This window comes from Quercus robur, chromosome 1 (genome assembly GCF_932294415.1).
Source record: "Quercus robur chromosome 1, dhQueRobu3.1, whole genome shotgun sequence".
Lineage (NCBI taxonomy): Eukaryota > Viridiplantae > Streptophyta > Magnoliopsida > Fagales > Fagaceae > Quercus > Quercus robur.
The window spans coordinates 28,172,731-28,191,422 of record NC_065534.1 but is presented as its reverse complement, the minus strand read 5'-3'; the positions used below and the strand labels follow the sequence as shown (position 1 = coordinate 28,191,422).

General features: G+C 34.1%; 2 protein-coding genes across 2 annotated transcripts; both read left to right on the top strand.

The window, feature by feature from the left end:
* The first annotated feature begins 1,758 nt into the window (after window positions 1-1,758).
* LOC126728270 (uncharacterized) lies at window positions 1,759-7,683 on the top strand. The gene is made up of 3 exons (XM_050434125.1): window positions 1,759-2,109; window positions 4,382-6,973; window positions 7,076-7,683. The coding sequence occupies exons 2-3, from the start codon at window positions 4,517-4,519 to the stop codon at window positions 7,241-7,243; spliced, it is 2,625 nt and encodes an 874-aa protein (XP_050290082.1). The 5' UTR covers window positions 1,759-2,109; window positions 4,382-4,516; the 3' UTR covers window positions 7,244-7,683.
* Window positions 7,684-9,165: 1,482 nt separating this feature from the next.
* Window positions 9,166-16,258, top strand: LOC126728261 (phosphatidylinositol:ceramide inositolphosphotransferase 3). Its single transcript, XM_050434117.1, has 11 exons — window positions 9,166-9,724; window positions 9,810-9,899; window positions 10,961-11,047; window positions 11,140-11,208; window positions 11,879-11,959; window positions 14,649-14,720; window positions 14,875-14,935; window positions 15,027-15,129; window positions 15,237-15,332; window positions 15,410-15,456; window positions 15,806-16,258. Exons 1-11 carry the CDS (start codon window positions 9,692-9,694, stop codon window positions 15,934-15,936), a joined length of 870 nt encoding a protein of 289 aa, XP_050290074.1. The 5' UTR covers window positions 9,166-9,691; the 3' UTR covers window positions 15,937-16,258.
* Window positions 16,259-18,692: the final 2,434 nt, after the last annotated feature.

Sequence of the window (18,692 nt, the reverse complement as noted above, 5' to 3'; positions counted from 1 at the left end):
AAATTTATAGAAAAATTAATTAACAGAGGTTGTTAGTGATTATACTGTGAAAAAAATGTTTAGTCAAAATTTTATAAAGAATGGATATAAGAGGAAATGCATAAACGTAGTTTAAATTTGGTTTAAAATGGCTAAAAAAATTATTTGGTTAAAGAAAGACTACTTTTGTCTAATGCATTAGGACACTAGAACAATACAATTTACCCCATGTATAAATGTACTAGACAGAAACTTAACCCATTAAAGAGAGCAATTAGATCACAGGCATTGTTTATGGGGATTCATTATGAGTGCTTGTAGATTGTGGAGGTAAGGATCAGGGTTCAAGCTTCTAAAAGGAAATTTGACATATATATACACTTAGAATAGGATAGAGTAGAATTTCTATTTTGTATTAAAAAAAAAAAAAAAATTTAGAGTGGTTAGCAATTATCACAAAAGCCACGTCAGCCTTACGCCAATTATCCGTGAATCATAGAATGTAGCAGCAAATACTAGCTCAAAATGGGTAAACAGGAGAAGAAGATTGAATGAACATGAGAGAAAACAGTACATACAAGGTATTGATTACAATTAAAAATGATGAAAATATACAATCACAAAATTCACAATTGAATTTTAACGTCACTGTATGCAGTAAGTGTGTGTTTGCGTACTGCTTTTTTTCATTTGCGTTTGCATTTTCCTTGTATCTCGTGCACTGTTCACAGGATCCGCAAGTATAGAATTTGGCAAATGTAACTTTAAAACTAGGTCTCACGGCATTATTCACATATTTAAAAATTATTTTACTACAATATTTTCAGCAATAAATTTTTAATTTTCAGCAATAGACAATATCTTAACATACCCTATTAATCTCAGCTTCTCTAAGTTCTCAACCCCATCAAGCCTTCCACACCCTTCCACATAAATAGTAGGCCCACCACTCTATCAAACTTTATTAGTGATCTCTAACAAGTCTTTCACAATATAAATACCCAGGCGGTAGAGGGAAATGTTATAACTACAAATTTTTTTACGGTCATTAATGTTAAAAATTGACAATTATGATAATTTTTATATTTTATAATTGTTGATATGATAATTTATAATTAGTGCAGCGTCACTTTTACGTAGGATTATAATTGACACCACTCTTGTACACCAAAACAATACAATATGTTAATTCAACAAATATGAAATTTGTTATCACATTAGATTGATTGTTTCACAATTTAATATGTATATGTAAGTTACTATGGAAAATTAGAAACGATCTCAATTTTTTCAAACATACTCATCATTGTTTTACTTTTATTATATATCAATTATATATTATATTATATCAATAATTATAAAAAAAATTACATAAAAAATAATTATAAAAACATTATATGATGAATTATTATATACCAATAGTAATATATTTACATCAATACTAATGAAAAAAAAGAAAAAGAAAAAAAAAGTATATGACGGATTTATTATCGTACTCTCGAAACAAACTTTTTTACGTTACCGACGACTCACCTGTGTCCAATCTAATCAGGCTATGTGATCTCTTGAGAAAAAGATCCTAAAAAATTGTGCCCCAAAGTCATTAAAAAAAGAGTTTCACAAAAGTGGGGCCAAGGTACAAGCCCTCCACGCCTGTTGATGTGACTACCTCATTATCGCTCTTCCTTTTTGGCCGTCTGATGAAAACGATTGACGCTCTCTCTCTCTCTCTCAGTACTCTGCTTTGACTGTATGCACCGCACAAAAAAACAAATAAGCTCCAGCCAGAAATTCTCACAGACACACACGAGACACTCTCTGTTCTCTCTCTTTCCCTCTGAGAAGCTCTGGGTTTGCAATTTTTTTTTTTTTTGCTAATATTCTGTACATGACCACAACATGTCCACAGCTTTGGAGTTTGGAAAGAAAAAAACATTGGGATTACGAGGCAAATTATTTCTTTCTACTTTGCTCTCTGCAAACACTTTTTAGCTCTCGTCTCTCTGATCTCTGTCACTTTCCTAAGTTTCACTGACCAACAATGCACCGACACTCATTGCTTTTTCCTCGACCTGCTGGAGCTTCCATTAATGGCGGTTTCTTGCTTCTGCATTTCCAATATTGACGCTGGTATGCTCTATTTATGTTCTTAGTCTCACTGTCAAAATTCCCAGAAATATTTTTGTTTCCTTTCCTGGAAATTTTTGCTTCCCATGATTTCTGTAATATGTTTAGTCCCTATGATTTTCATTGTTTGTCTCTGTGTGTACTTATTTATTTATTTTTAAGTTCTAAACTCTAAAGTTTGCATCTTTAACTTGAATAAGTGAGAGAGAGGGAGAAAAGTCTTACTCTTTGACATTTAAACCATGCGTGCACTGTTTGGTTCTCGGGAAAGATGAGAGGAAAACAAAAGAAAAGAAAATGGTTCTTTTGAAGCATGATCTTACCTTTTTATTTTATTTTATTTGGGAGAGCCAAACAAGGCCTAAGTGTTTAAGAATTTGAAAAAGTGATTGCGCCCTGGATTTTTGAATAGCTAGCTGAAGGACGAGGATCCTTGTCTGTTCCGTTAGTTATGGGAAGATGCTAAGCCTAAGCAACTACGATGATGACAAGTCATTTTGCCTTTTCTTACGATTTTGAAATGGGCTTTCATGGACCACCTCTTTCTTCTATTTTTGGCTTTAGGTGTTTGATTCTCCGGCTGCTTCTTTGTCTTTATACTATATATATTGTCAATTGTCTTCCTTGCATCTCAATTAATTTTCAATCCGTGCAAGTTAAATTTTTTTCATCATTGAGTGAAATTGTTTACTAGAGTATAAGAGTGACCTGGTTCTCAGAATGGATCAGCTCTGTGGATGACAACTCACCGCGGTCTTATGCTTTTGAAAATTCAAACAAAGGGAAAATATTAATACCAATTAGAAAAATTGTGACCACAAGAATTGCTCAATGGTCTTTCCTTTTGTATTGGAAAGTGATGAAAGGGTAGAGTGGGGAAGGAACTGACAATTCTCATTCATTTTCTTCCCCATGAAAGCAAAAAGGTTTATCTCACTTTTTTCATGTTTTATACTTGTGTTTACAACAACAAAAACCAATCCTTAGTTCCAATATTTTGAGTCGACTATGGATCTTCAACAGACTAGTCAAGGTCAGCCTCATGTATTCATTTCTGCCATTCTATTCTATCTCTAGTCATACTCTTTTACTTCTTAAATGGACATGTCATTTTTTACTACTACTTTGAAGGTTTGATGGGACTGAAGGGTTAGTAAAATTAATGAGGAACAGTGTTTTGTGATGCGAAGAACATGGAACAAATCATTACTAGTATGTTTTTTCCCACAGGAAATGATCTTGTGATTTGTATCTTACATTTTTGTCATCTCTCTCATGGTAGATTAAACTCCATTGGACAATGGAAAACTAACTGATCATAACTCCAAATCAACCTACTGGATATGATTTCAATTATCTCTGTATGTAGACTTTTTATCAGTAAATTGAGTAATTTCAAAAATAAAAAATAAAATGCCTGGCCTCTGTGGTTTGACGTATCAAACAAATTGTGTAAAAGAACACTATGGCGAAGAACACTTATTGGGGGTGTTCTACTAGCTACTTGCATCCATGATAAGAAATTTTCTTTTGCGAGCTTTCCTCTTTCAGTCCAAAGTTCTATTACTTATTTTGTTAGGATACTGTGATTATGAGATGATGAAGAATCTAAAAGCTTATACTGAATGTTCAAATTGGATGATTTATGAGTTCTATCAGATTTATATTAACTGATAATGATGAATGATTTGTTAGCCACTTATATTTGGAAATAGGCCACTTTACTTTATACGCTACGTATTCTGCTCAGTCATGGTGATAGAAGAATTCTTAATCATATGTTTTTTTAACTGTTCTTATTGTAAGAATTCCCTGAATCAGCGAGCTTCATAGAGACCTTCTAATACTGTAAAATGTCATTGTAAATAGTGTAACATCAAAATGTGGTTTGGTAGTCATGATCTCTTTGGTACCTGAGATTAGATATGTTTGGTGGCCTTTAATTTTGCTAAGAATTTCTCCTTGTTTAAAGGGGTTGCTATCGCTTCATTACTTGTGGTTGCTTGTTTTGTTGGTATATCAACAAAAGGACCATTCCATATGTATGTATAAATTTGCTATCATATCGGAAGACTCTTCTAATTGTACTTACGGATCAATAAAAAGTGGGTCGCCCTTCATATTGGCACTCCTTTCTTCAAACTTTTGTTTTAGATGCATGTAAAGCTGTGGATGTCAATTTCTTTCTTTTGTTATAGTATCTTTTTATCCCAATTTCCCCATCTTTTTCTTGGAGGACTGTGTTATAGTATACAATTCTGCCTTTTATTTTCAGAACCATCTGCATCTATGTGAACTTGGTTTGAAATCGGAAGCTGAAAAAGAATTGGGACATTCCTTGCAAGTTTCTGCAGACACAAGACACTGATAATTGCAACCACCATAGGAATTCCCAGAGCACATCAGGTCCATGGAATATCATTCAGAGTTTAAAAGCAATATGAGGGATCAACAACCTTTAGGAACTTCTGGGAAGCCCTTACTGCCCCAAGCAAGCCAAAGTATAAAGTTGCAAGACAGGTTAAAACCTGAACAGCCTAGACTGTCATATGCTGATCTTCATAATGAAATTACTGGGGATGAAAAGGATATCCCTCCTAAATCTTGTCATAATCTCCAAAAACAATGGACTGATAGGAAGGCAACCAAAGAAGATGAACTTGTCAAATACATGTCAAATTTACCAAGTTATCTAGAGAGAGGAGAGAACCGACAGGAGAAAGTTTTAAATGTTGGGGTCCTTGACTGGGGGCGCCTTGAAAAATGGCGTTACAGTCAAAAACAGGTACCAGATGAGAGTAGCCAGAATTCGCCATCTAGTAGTATTACATCATCATCATTTTGGACGGATGGATCATCTGCTCCTTCTAGCAGAGGTCAGAGTCGCTCTCCTGCTCATCCAAGGACACGTCGTCCTTCACTGCAATCTCATCTAATGGCATCTTCCATAGAAGGCCATTCTCAAGAAGTCAAATTATTTGGAGGAAGTATTGGAAAGTTTCAAGATCTTAAACCTTCCCAGAGTAGCATCTTGCTTGGGCAGGCAAAGGTCATCAGAACAGATCAGCCGTTCTGTAGTCCGGTAATCAAGAAGGAAGAGTGCAGGAGAAAAGATCCCGACCGAAAGATTGATCAAGAAAGTAGAGTTATCCCAAATGCCCCAATTTGCACAAAGGAAAAGACAAAGATTCAAGATGGTGAAATTAAGAAGAGAGTAGAGAAGCTGCGAGAACCAAATCCAAATAATTTTGACCAAGATGTCTTTGGAAAGCATGAAACTGTTGTTCTCCTTTTGCCGAGAGATCTCCCCCAAAAACATCATTCTGCAGTGTCCCAGTTTTCTGAATTGACAACATCGTTAGGTCGTAGATCAATGGAAGCAAGTCGAAAGAGCTTTTCACAGAGTTCTAAGGAGAATTACCATGCAGAGGTCCATTCTGATATATCACACTCATGCCCACTGCCTGGTGAAGTTGACAGTGAACACTCTCTGCTAGGGCAGCCTGGCACTGTAGATAAAAAGAGTGTCAACGTGTCATCTGTTACATCTCACCCAGTACCACGTTCAGCTAAAGTAGGAACCAGTCCATCCAAATCCAGAAATTTAGGAGAGAAAATATCAACCTTAATGCCCACCAATACAACAAATGAACCTTTGAAGGTGTTGGATGTGAAAGTGAGCAACGTAGCAGATGAAAAAGTGCGAAGCTCTTCACCTTTTCGCCGACTTAACATTAGTTTGGGTAAGATGAGCAAAAGTTCCAGCTCCAAAGAGGGTTTGGATACACATCGGTTAAACTCTAAATGTGCTGTTGCTAAATCTGGTTCAGAGAAAGCTGCAGCCTCTTCTTGCTTGGATACTTCAAACACCGATAATCTCAATACAAGCAGAGCCAGGTCCAGCCCTCTGAGAAGGTTACTTGACCCATTACTGAAGCCAAAAGCAGCCAACTGCCATCACTTTGTGGATCCAGTTGAGAGGGAATCAATAACAACAGTTAGGGCTAGCAAAAATTCCAGTGGACAATTAGATTCTTCAACTGTGCCTTCGGGGAAATTAAATTCAGATACACCAGTCCAAGCTCTTTTGCAAGTTGCAATTAAAAATGGTCAGCCTCTGTTCAAATTTGCTGTTGACAATGACAGCAATATTCTTGCAGCCACAATGAAGAAGTTAAATACTACAAGAAAGGGTGAGTACAGCACAGTTTATACATTCTTTACCATTCAAGTTAAGAAGAAGAATGGAAGTTGGATAAATCAAGGAGGCAAAAGCAAAGGCAAAGGTCAGGATTACATTTCTAATGTTGTTGCGCAAATGAAGGTTTCTGATTCTCAGTTTCCCAATATGATTAGACAGCATTGTATGGATCAATTCAGCATGAGAGAATTTGTTTTGTTTTCCGTGGACCTGAGGCAGGCAGATCAGCAAACCTTTGACTTTCAGCCAAATGATGAACTTGCAGCTGTTGTTGTCAAATTTCCAAAATGTATCAATAGAAGTGCCACCGGGGATGGGTGCCAGAGCAATCACTACAATGATTTGTTAGAGGTTGGTTCAAAAGAGCAGTTACCTGGAGTGGAATGTTATTCCAACACTGGGGAAAACGTTCAGAAGCTGCCTTCTGTCAGTATGAAGAATCTTGTCAATGCAACAGTCATACTTCCAAGTGCTGTGCATAGTATACCAAGTAAGGGAGGACCTTCATCATTGATTGAACGGTGGAAATCGGGTGGGTCATGTGACTGTGGGGGTTGGGATTTGGGTTGCAAACTCCGGATTCTTGCCAACCAGAATCATATCAGTAACAAATTGGGTTCGTCCAAAGCTTGTTCGGTAACAGATAAATTTGAGCTTTTCTGTCAGGTACTAGTCTTTTGCTTGGACAATGCTAATGTCCACTGTATTATACTGGTAACTTCCAATAAATGACGCATTTTTATTTTATTTGTTATTACTTGTTTACAGGAAGGAGTTCAAGTCAATCAGCCTTTCCTCAGTTTGTCTCAATACAAGGATGGGATCTATTCAGTTGAGTTCAGTTCTCCACTCTCAATTTTACAAGCATTCTCTATTTGTATAGCAGTTTTAGACAGTAAGAAAGCATGTGAGCTTTCAGAATCAAGTGACTTTTGAAGAAAAAAAAAAAACATCTGAGGAAACCACATCAATGCAAAAAGTTGAAATAAGGGGTCCCAATTGAAATTGAAGAAGTTCCTGCTAGATATGTCTCTTATCCACCTCATTTTCTAGTTGGGAAGGTCAAGATTCACATGCAGAATCATCTTGTAGTTACACACTTATGGTTTAGGTAAATAATTTATGTTGTTTTGGCCGGCATCCCTTAAAACCTCTTAAGGGGTTTGTTTACTGATGTGGATCAAGGTATGTCATTGTTATGTGCAGCCAAGGAAAAAGTTACAAAATATGTTACTTTGACTACATAAGTAATGGCAAATGTAATAGTATAAGAGAAGCAATCTTTATCAATTTTCAGTGTTCATATAATGAGTGAATGGTATTTTACTTATCCAGTTACACTTGAACCTTTATAAACTTATGATTTGATTATTGCATTCAATTCTCTATAATAGTAATTATTTCAAAGAAATTATATATTTACGAGATACAGAATAATAAGGCCATTAAACTCCTTTTTTGGGTTGTGGGATACTGGGATCTAATTAGTTCAGTTAGTAAAGTTTGTTGTCAAATAAGAATATTGGGTTTGAATTCCATCAATACCAAATAGAAACCAATTGGTGTGTGATGTGGGCACTGCATTTCATGGCTGTGCAGTTAAGCAAATGTGGTTGGTTGCTTCTAGTTAAAAGCATTACTATCGTAGTGTGAAAGCCATAACAACTGTGAGTCTGTGACTAAGGTGTCACATTTATTTGGTGTAAGGTTTGTTGTATTAATAGCTGTGGGATTCGAACTGCTAGCCACATGAGTAGAATCTGTTCAGCTGTTCTTTTCACTCTCTTTTGTTGAAAGGTTTATGTCGAAATGAGTGACAAAAAAATAAAATAAAAGTGGACTAGTATCTTTTAAATTGGGCTAAACTTGATTTCGCTTTTGGGATTTGTCCTTGCGCAAGAACCAATTGCACAATTCTAAAAATAAGAGCCAATCCATGCATAATTCTGTGTGCTATTCAGTGGGTCACTCAAGGGCAGCAATCCCCATCTCAACTACTTTTTTTTTCTTTTTTTTTTCTGGCCTTTTTGGTAAGTAGGTCCATCTTAACTTTGTTTCCACTTCCACTAAAAAACTCCAAAGGATCACGGGCCCATACTGAAGCCCACACTAGGCAATAGACCATTTGACCTAAACAAAACTTAAAAAAAAAAAAAAACCCACAACAACTACCCAAATATTAATAAAATGAAGAGTTCTAAATTCACAATACTTTTACAATAAATTATAGATGGTGAATTGTTATTAGTTTTAATTTGAACTTATCACTAAATTTATTTTTTTTATCTACTAAGATGGTGAATTGTTATTGCTACGTAAGATTTGTAGTGAAGGTGTTATTGATATAGCATTTCTTTAATAAAATAGCACTCCAAAAGAATAAGTTTTTGTGAGGTAGGGAGATAAGGGTCAAGATTCAAGTTTTCAAGAGGTGATTTCATACTTATATACACTTAGATTAAACTAAACTAGAATTATATGAAAGCAAAAAAATAAAATAAAATAAAAGAAGTGTTACGTTTATAACATTTTTACAACAAATCCAGTTTGTCATGTTGTTATGAATTTTTTATTTGAATTCACCATTAAAATTACTTTTTTTTTCCCACTAATAACATATGCCCTATGGTTTATCATATCTTAAAAATAAATAGCTAGATAGACTTAGAGGTGAAGACATTTTTCACTTTTGTTCATTAAGGGGGAGAGAGAGAGAGAGAGAGAGAGAGAGACGCCCATGATTTAAACAGATCAACGGTCCACAAGTCATACACGTGATACCTACAACGCATGAGCTGTTTGCATTTTTCCTACAGACTTTTCTTCGTTCGTCATCATCTTCAAATAGATTATAATTTTGGCGTTTCTTATAAATTTGTTTCGGTATTTGGCAAACTCCAAACTTAGTTTCCAACTGCCTCCCCTCATTTGCCTCCATATTTTGACACATTATATAACAGAGTGCGAGAGATGGTTTCTGAGGCTGTGAAGAGAGATGGTTTCAGGCCCTCTTTTGTACTCTGTTATTCATAAATAAAATATTTATTCACCAAAAAAAGAGTGCGAGAGAGAGAGAGAGCGTTTTAACTTTTAATTAATAATTGGAATTTGTTGAAAATCCGTTGGTGGATTAGATACGAGACTCTCTATCCTTAATCCCGCTTTTAAATATTTTATTCGTTACAACTGATTTGTCGGTTTTTTATTTATTTATTATTATTAAAAAAAAAACTTTTTTTTCTGAGGTTAGACGGTTCAAATTCGAATTTGGAGCAATTTACGTTTAACTTCAAATCCAGCATAGCATGGAGCTTTTTAATTCTGAATGATGATTGAACCTTCGGATTCCTCCATAGCAATTTACGTTTAACCTCCGATTCCAAAATGCCTCTTTACATTGCTCGTGAGGCTCCTAAGGTTTCTCTCTCTCTCTCTCTCTCCGCCATTTTTTTGTTTTTTGTTTTTTGTTTTTTGTATATTTATTATTGGTTTGAATGTGAAGCTATGGAGGAAAATATGCACAGAGGCATCAGCAGAGGTTTCGCTCCTTTCAGAAAATTGGAAGTTTCTACTCGCTGGACTCTTTTTTCAGGTTCTCTCTCTGTCTTTTTATTATTCTTTGTTCTTTTTAATTGTTTTTTGTAAATTACAGAATTAGTATTCATAATTTGTTGTATAATAGAATGTTTTTGTGATTTAGTAAATATTAGTTGCTTGGATAAAAAGAGGTAGAATGACATGAATACATAGGCAACATGTTAGTTTTAATTGTTTGTTCTGCAAATTAGTAGCTCAAAATGAATTGCCTGTTTGGAGTTTCTAACAAATGTCAAATCAAGGCGAAGGTTATTCACGGAAAACATTGTATTAATATGTAGTAGGAATGTCTGTTGATTGATGATAATTTTTTCTTTTTTTTTCTTTGTGGTTTTGGTTGATGATTTTGTAAATAAAGCAAATTGCTTAGATTAAAAAAGAGGTTGCGAATATGGTATTAGCACACTGATTTCTTGATTTTTCTACCTTAGTAGCTATGCGTGCAAACTCACCCTAGGGTATTGACATAGTTGTACTTCAGTTTCTCAAATTTGGTACCTCTTTGTGAAAGATGATTGATGGATTTCGTGAAGCCTTTTTAGTCTCTCGCGGCTTGAATGGTGATGAGAGACATCGCTGATATTACTGTCCTTTTGCTATATTCTTGCATCTTATCAAAATTTTGATTATATAGGATGATTGAGGTTGCTTTCACGATTTTGTCATATGATTGGCAGTGTTCTTTCTTGTGAATAATAAATTTAGTCTTTCAAACACTTTACCTCAAATGGAGAGCTATGATTGTTTTTCCTTAATATTATTGTTCACCTCCGATGGAGTTTTAGTATCCTTTTTTTATGTTTTATTTCATTTTTCTTACCTGACTAACTAACTATTGGAGCAACCAAAACCATCCTTCTTTTTCCATATTACATAATAAAGTGCTTTCTGCTTTGTTCTCTCTCTCTCTCTCTCTCTCTCTGAGTCTCAATCTCGTTCATGTCTTTTTTGCATCATTGGGCTTTTCTTGTTTTGAACTTTCTCTGTAGTATCTTCTTAGATGTCAAAATTGGAATTATTCAGATGCTTATAGAATAGTTTTGTTTCCATTTACAGTATGTCCATGGATTGGCTGCTCATGGTGTCCATTATATACATCGGCCAGGACCAATACTTCAGGATGCTGGGTTCTTTCTTATTCCAGTGGGTACCACTTTTTGGATTGCAATTTGGTTCCATAATCTTTGATGTAAAATTGCAGTGGCATTTATTTCCTTTTTTTTTGTGTATCTTAGGAAATTGGTCAGGGCAAAGCATATATGAGTGAGTCTATATTTAACTTCATCTTCTTTTCCTTTATCTTGGTAAGTTCCACTCATCCCCCCTGTTACAGTCAATTTTTTTAGTAATCTAACATTGATTTATTTGGGTTTGGCTATTATATTGTTACTAGGTTAAGTGTCGAAATTCTCAGAGATTTTTGTTTATAATTTGTGTGACTAGCATTCCCTGTAGTCTGTAGAATCAGCTACATCTAATTTAGAAATTCATTCAGTCTCTCTCTCTCTCTCTCTCTCTCTCCCCCCCCCCCCCCCACCTTTTCTCTCTCCTTCCCTATTTTCAAATGTGGTTCAATTTTTTTTTTTTTTTTGGTGATGATAGATAAAATGTTGACTACAAATAAATGCATATGAAAATACATTTTTGGTAATACAATCTCCTCCAACCACCCCCCCCCCCCTTCTCTCTAAACTTGCTGACTTGTACCTTGTATATTGTATACATGCATAATGTCCTGCTATACATAATCTCTTTGGTATTTTTATGTTTTTAGTATTTGTTGTTGTGTCATAATCATCTCTTAAAGCTATGACTGAGCAAGTCACATTCAAGTTGTTCTTTTATATCTTATTGTCTTGACTGGTTTATTCCCATTTTATCAAGTTGAACTAGCTTAATTATTAGCAGTGTGCTAATCAAATTCTCTCTGGTTTTATTTTTGTCCTCTCTAATATGCTACTGATTCTCTTGCAGTGGACTTTTCATCCTTTCTTTTTTCAGAGCAAAAGAATCTATACAGTTCTGATTTGGTGCAGGGTTCTTGCTTATTTAGTTGTAAGTACAGACTATTGTTATTATTTATTGTGTTCTGCTGAAAATAAGCTCTTTAGATGTGTTAACTGCACATGCTTCATGAGACATCATGATTGCTATCTCCTTTTGGAAGAACAATGAAGGTTGCTTTTGGTTTTGCTTCAAATGAGTTGTTTTGTTGTTTATAATTGATAAGAAAATTATTCTAAAGTTTTTGTTATTGGAGAGATCTTTTGGGTTAGGAACTGACTCTTTGTTCTGGTAAAACATTCAGCAGCAGCTTTTCAGTGTGTGCTTATTATGTGGTTTACTGAACTTCTACGATTGTTTAAATGTTTGTTAGGATTTCAACCTCTAGAAATATTGAAGTGTTTATTGTGCCTAAAATTTGAGTCAATTTTTTAACTCCTGAAGAGCACTTTCATAAACCAAAAATAATTCCACAACCTCATAAGCATAGTCTTAAAAAGCAAAAGCATGTGATGTGGCATTTTATTTTCCATTAAACAAGGCCTCAAGGCATAAGGTGTAAACTTTTTAAGATCTTATTTTTAATATTAACAAATATAAATTATTTTCCAAAAGGTCAAATAAATTATTTAAAATAAATATTAAGGTGTAAATATTTTTCTTTGTTTCCCTTAAACGCCTTTGTTTTGGTGGAAAACGGTTTTGGAAATGACCAATTTTCTAGAAAACATTTTATGGAAACTGACTTGGTTTCTTATGTTTAATTGCAATCCTAAAAATGTGTTGGAAAGTATTTTGTGGTGTTTCGTCAGTAATATGTGTTGTAATTCCAATAGTTAAATGAATCAAAACTTTTATTTATAACATGAATATAATGTAGAAGTACAAAATCAACCAAAAATTATTTTTATTCACAATAAATTAATAAAACCCTTAAACTCATCCTAAAAGTCAGTAATATTTGAGACAACATCCAGCCAATATGAATGATTATTACTCCTTATTCATCATCAGTGTCTTTCTCAATATGGAGAAATTGCAGCCTTAAAGAGAATTAATGTGCTGCAGCTCTTCAGGCATCTACTATATTGTCTCTCACCTTTCTCCAACCATGTCCAACCCACTGTAAGACCTTAACACTGAAATCATAGAGAGAGTGGGTGAGCTTTGGGCATCTCCCAGATCCATAAATGGTCTGCTACACTGCCTCCACCACATTCCTCTCCTCCAGCCTCAGGGATTTCTTTACCACATTGGCCATTCACATGGCCTCCATTTTGAAGCCCTTCTATCAACCTAACCATGCCCAACCTTCAAAAATTTCTGCAGACCTATCAAATCCTGAATCCCTCAACAACTTTATGATTCATACACCCCATTTGCAGCTCCATCATGAAAATCATGCCGTGCATAAAGAATGCTCTTCGATGAGAAAGAAAAACAATCACAATAACTAGGATAGATCCACAACAATCTATAAATTTCGAACTCCCAAAACCAAATCAGTCTTATCAAAACAAAACAAAACAATGAAACATAAATTACTTTTATATCAGAGATGGTGACAGACCCACTGTAGTGTATGGGGGTAGAGGTCACCAGCGTTGTCAGAGGGCGTGAAAATGAAGCATAACGTGAGGGGATAATTTTTTTTTTTTTTTTACTGTTGCAGTAGGCATGCACCATTGGATATTATGTAGTGTATTTTTGGAAAGTTTGCACCAAGGATTGATTTATGAGATGTCTTCTACAGACTTGGTGCATATGCATTTAAGTGGAGTTCAGTTCTATCACTTCAATTGATCAAGTGATTTCATTAGATGACACTAATTATCAAGCTTGTCGCATTTTATTGAATATTTTTCTACTTGTCTAGGAATACCAGGCAAGACCAGGGGCGGAGCTATAGCATTGCTTGGGGGCCATGCCCCCGCCCCAAAGATTTTAAAAATTTATTTTATATTATGTATAAGTATTAAAACTTAAAATATTTAGCTACAAAAATAGAAGTTGGCCTCCCCAAATATTTGAATTAGTCCAATAATGCTCTTGAAAACTAATAGAATTTGTCAATTGGTCTAGTAGTTATACCTTTGTTTTCTCTAATTCGTTTTTTGTACATGTTTAATATCAAACTAGACAACTTTTGTATGCTCATTAGAGTTTAAAAGATGATAAGTTTTTCTAAAAAATTATCTTGCGAATATACACATTTGAAAGTTGTTAATTTTATGTACAATATATTTATAAATTATGACCTACTCTAGTATCAAAAATTAAAATATTAATGTTTATATTTGTGTAGGTACGTTGGTTTATCTTGACTTGAAACTAATATATTAATACCAAAATTTGCCCGCCCAAACAAAAAATCCTAGCTCCACCCCTGGGCAAGACACTCTTTTGTGAAAATTTAACAAAGAGTGCAATGGCTCATGTGTGAGCCCCCAGGCTATCAAAAGAAAACTGCCCTTTTCAGTATTGATGTTTCTTTTCTTTTCTTCACTCCTAGAGCAAGGGAAATTTATCTAGTCATGAAATTATTATAATTTTTCTTAACATTGCTTTAGTTCTTCTGCGTTATTGGCTCATGCATTAAATCACTTGTACCCTGTCCCCCCCCATGCGCACACACCTTTTCTTCAACCTATTGAAGGTTGAAAAAATGGAAGAAACAGTATCCATGTTATCTTGGTATATTTTAATGAAATTCCTTTAGGCATTTGTTGTATTTCTTTAGGGTTGTCAAATTCTCCGGATCATCACATTCTATGCAACTCAGCTTCCTGGTCCAAACTATCACTGTCGTGAGGTAACTCTAAACAATTCCACATAATTTGTTGTCAGTTTGATGATGTAATCTCATGATGCTCATCGCTGCACTGTCAGAAGAAAATATATCTTTTAACATTATTAACATGTTATTAAAGTAAGGTTTTACAATCAGGTACAACTGTCTCTTTCAGGGCTCAAAATATGCCAGACTTCCCCCTCCAGAAAGTGCACTTGAAGTGATTTTAATTAATTGTAAGGCTTCGATCAGTCTGCTATTTTCTTTCTATAATGCTTCCATAATTACATACAAAATGATGCTAATATGATCTATGTTAATGTGCAGTTCCTACCGGGATGCTATATGGCTGTGGTGATTTGATTTTTTCATCACACATGATTTTTACCTTAGTATTTGTCCTGACATATCAAAAATTTGGCACAAGGAGGTAAATAATTACTATCAATTGCATCCTAAGCTTGTTCTGCCTTAAAAAGAAAATTCCTGTTTTACTAACCCTAAATTTTTTGATACTCTTGTGATTTTATCTTGCAGGTGCATTAAGCAGTTAGCTTGGTTATTTGCCATTATTCAGAGCCTCCTAATTATAGCATCTCGCAAGCATTACACAGTTGACATTGTCGTCGCATGGTAACAGAAGGATTCTGTTCTGCTATTGAATTTATTATTATTTGTTTTACTGGTTGTGAAATTCTATTATTATACAGGTATACGGTAAATTTGCTAGTGTTCTTTGTTGACAAGAAACTCCCAGGTTAGCTTTAACAATGATATTTTTCTACTTATTTCTGCCCTAGGTTATGGTTGAATGTGATTTTCTGAAAATCTCCAATGTCTCTTTATGAAAAGTGGATAAAGTTATTTTAAATTTTCAGTTCATCACTGAAGGAAGATAAGGTTGTCTCTGATTTAGGTGATGGTGATGAGGTTGCTGCGGCAATTATCTGAGCTCATCTACGTTTCCATTAGTAGTATTAACACCTATTGTTAATAGACAATATGTTTCACTTGTTTAAAACTGGACAGAATTTCAGAGACAATTATTGTTATTACTTGCTGTAGCATAATCTCTCTATGTGGTGATTTAGTTTTCTCCATTGCAGAGTTGCCAGATCGATCCAGTGCCTCTACATCTCCACCGCTACTACCTTTGAGCACCAAAGATAAGGATAGCAAGAACAAAGAAGAGCACAACAAAATCCTTAATGGGAATTCTGTGGACGTGACATATTGAGTAAAGAAAAATCATAGAGTACAAAAAAATCTGTGAATATTTCAAATCATCATACCTAATATATGCAAGGGTTGCTGGATGCTTTTTCTCGTGTTTGAAATTGTAAAGGCTTTCTTTTAAGACAGAATGCAAATAAAAAGCAAGATTTAAGATAGGAACATAATGGTATGCAGTGCATATATGACAGCATGAGCTGAAGATAGCTATGCTGTCATTATTATCTATTTTAATCAATCCGACCAAAACTTTTGTAGACCTTGATAAAACATGATTCATATTAGTATTATTTGTAAATGGAAAAGATTTATATTAGTTTGTAAAATGCAATTTTTGGATTCTTCCGCTTCTGTTTCTGTTGTGTCACTGTTTGTTAATGTCACTGTGTTCTTGGTGAACTGTACTTCACTACTTAAACAGTTCATGTGTCAATTAGTTATTTGAAAAGTCAAAGTTATTATGTAACCGTGTGTGATAATTGAATGATGAGTGGAAGCATGAAAGAGAGCACACCTTCACACAAATGTGTGTTACAATGTAGGGTTTATATATTAGAGAATACTTGACTAACCTTTTAGGCTAACCATAGACTAACATAAGGTTAATATGCTTGTTCTACAAGTACATGAACCTACAATTAGTTTGGACCACTTGGGCCATAATATGTCTAACATGAAAATAAAAGGGGAGAGAGAGAGAGAGAGAGAAAAGCGGTGGTATACTTTTTGGCTTAAATATGTGAACTGAGTTGTCTTGTTTAAAGTTCTGCTAAGAAAATTACTGTAAAGTTCAATGCCTAAGGTTTGGTCCTTGAAATTGATAAGCTGATGGGGGTAAATCATGCAGAAGAGAGAGACCATGGTTACTTCAATGGTGTCACATAGCAATAATTGTCTCATTTATAGAACATATGCATATTTTCTTTGAAAGTATGTGAGACTCTTGAAATAGAAGATGCATATATATCTAAATGTGTGAGATAACTTGTCACATGTGAAGTCAGCATGGCTTGAAAATTTTACACAGAGACTAGAAGAGGAGGCATGTGATGCTTTTTTTTCTTGTCAATTAGAGCTGGCATTAGCCAATGATGCAATTCCATGATAATGATGCTTGTCTGATGTCCCACCACAGCAGCTTACTATGTATATTCTCTTTTCATAAGAAGTTGAAGCGTGCATAAAAACGGAGACAGCATTTGTTACATCACATGCCTTAGTTTCTCCCCTTCAAAGGGACTGTTCCATTTTCCTTTTTGCTCTGCCTTTTAGTTCTGCCTTTTAGTACTACTAAACATCACATCTTATCTTGCTCAGTCCTAACAGTGTCAATTGTATGAAAAAAACGAACGCGACCATTGAACAAGCACACGCTGCCTTTCTGACCTGTTTTGTGCAACCTATAGTATGGCCATGCTGCACCTAGCTTTGAATATTGTGTGCGTGACTGTATCTTGCTGTCAGAGTAGGCAGCAATTCTGAGCCTCTGAATAACCAACAAAAAAATAAAGTAGCCACAGCAGTACTCATCCCAATCTTTTATTCCCTCACTCCACCAATTAAACATCAATAATGGATACAAGTTATGATAATTGTTGTGTTCCTAAACTTATTAATCTTGATTAAGGATATTATCAAATTTTTCTATCAAAAAGATAATTATCGTTTTTATTATTATGAATGACTTGAACTCACATGGTAATAAATGTTATTCATGCCAAATCAATAATACAATAAATACAGTTTTTAATTCCTTTTTTGTTTTTCTTTTAATCTTAAAAATTGAAGAAAAATTTATATATATATAAATGCATCATGTGGGAGATTTGGGGTTTTGCCAAATGGCACATTCCTTGAGACTCTTTCATTTAGATTTCCATCTCGTCAAAGTTTGCATTTATGTCAAATTTTTAGTTTATTGAATGTGTCAATAGAGTAAATAACTAAATACACATTAATTATTTATAGGTGTGCAGTAATTATATATGTGTGTCTTTTATATATTCATTTTTTTAGAATCAATCATTCTATTTATCTATAAATATAATATGATTTTTTGTTTTTTTTTTTTTTGTTTTGAGAATCAATATAATATAATATAATATAAAAAGTTGAATATTAAAATAGGTGGATGCATGCTATGATGACACTTATTCATTATGTATGGCAAGTTCCTATATTTAATTGGTATGATATGGCCAGACAATGACATGTGTCATAAAATTATTTTTGAACATATCAATATGGCTGTCATAATACTAAACAAGTGACATATAATTAATTTCTTCAATAATTTAATGTAAAGAAACCCAAATTCTTTGTTTTTCCAAGATTGTAGCAACTCAAATCCAAATTATCTTATAAATCCACTTTTACAAGTTCTCAAAATTATATCGATCCCTTTTTTTTTTTTTGCACACTTAACTTTAGTCGTGGACTTTCCTTTTTCTAAGTGACTGTTTGAATTTGATTGAAAAAGCCAGTGCGCCTGCGTATGGCGTTTTCCTTTTTTCTTTTTTTTAATGCACACATTTTTGGGTATGAGACAAAGTTACTGTTCACACACATAAATTTATTGTTTACATACTATTTACGCACTATTCATGGGACCTATAACTACTTTATTCAGAAAAAAAATATTAAAAATATGTTCCACTGTACTATTCACATATTTAAAAATTATTTTATTACAGTATTTTCAATTTTTAGCAAAATAAACTGTATCCAAACAGATCCTAAATTTCTTATTTGTATCAACAC

What these genes read in the sequence shown, in the direction of transcription:
- LOC126728270 (XM_050434125.1), top strand. Translation starts at nt 4,517, where the DNA reads ATGGAATATCATTCAGAGTTTAAAAGCAATATGAGGGATCAACAACCT. An exon ending in AATTTGAGCTTTTCTGTCAG is followed by an intron (nt 6,974 to 7,075) that starts GTACTAGTCTTT and finishes ACTTGTTTACAG; the next exon opens with GAAGGAGTTCAAGTCAATCA.
- LOC126728261 (XM_050434117.1), top strand. Translation starts at nt 9,692, where the DNA reads ATGCCTCTTTACATTGCTCGTGAGGCTCCTAAG. An exon ending in TCTTCTTTTCCTTTATCTTG is followed by an intron (nt 11,209 to 11,878) that starts GTAAGTTCCACT and finishes ATTCTCTTGCAG; the next exon opens with TGGACTTTTCATCCTTTCTT. An exon ending in TGTTGACAAGAAACTCCCAG is followed by an intron (nt 15,457 to 15,805) that starts GTTAGCTTTAAC and finishes TCTCCATTGCAG; the next exon opens with AGTTGCCAGATCGATCCAGT.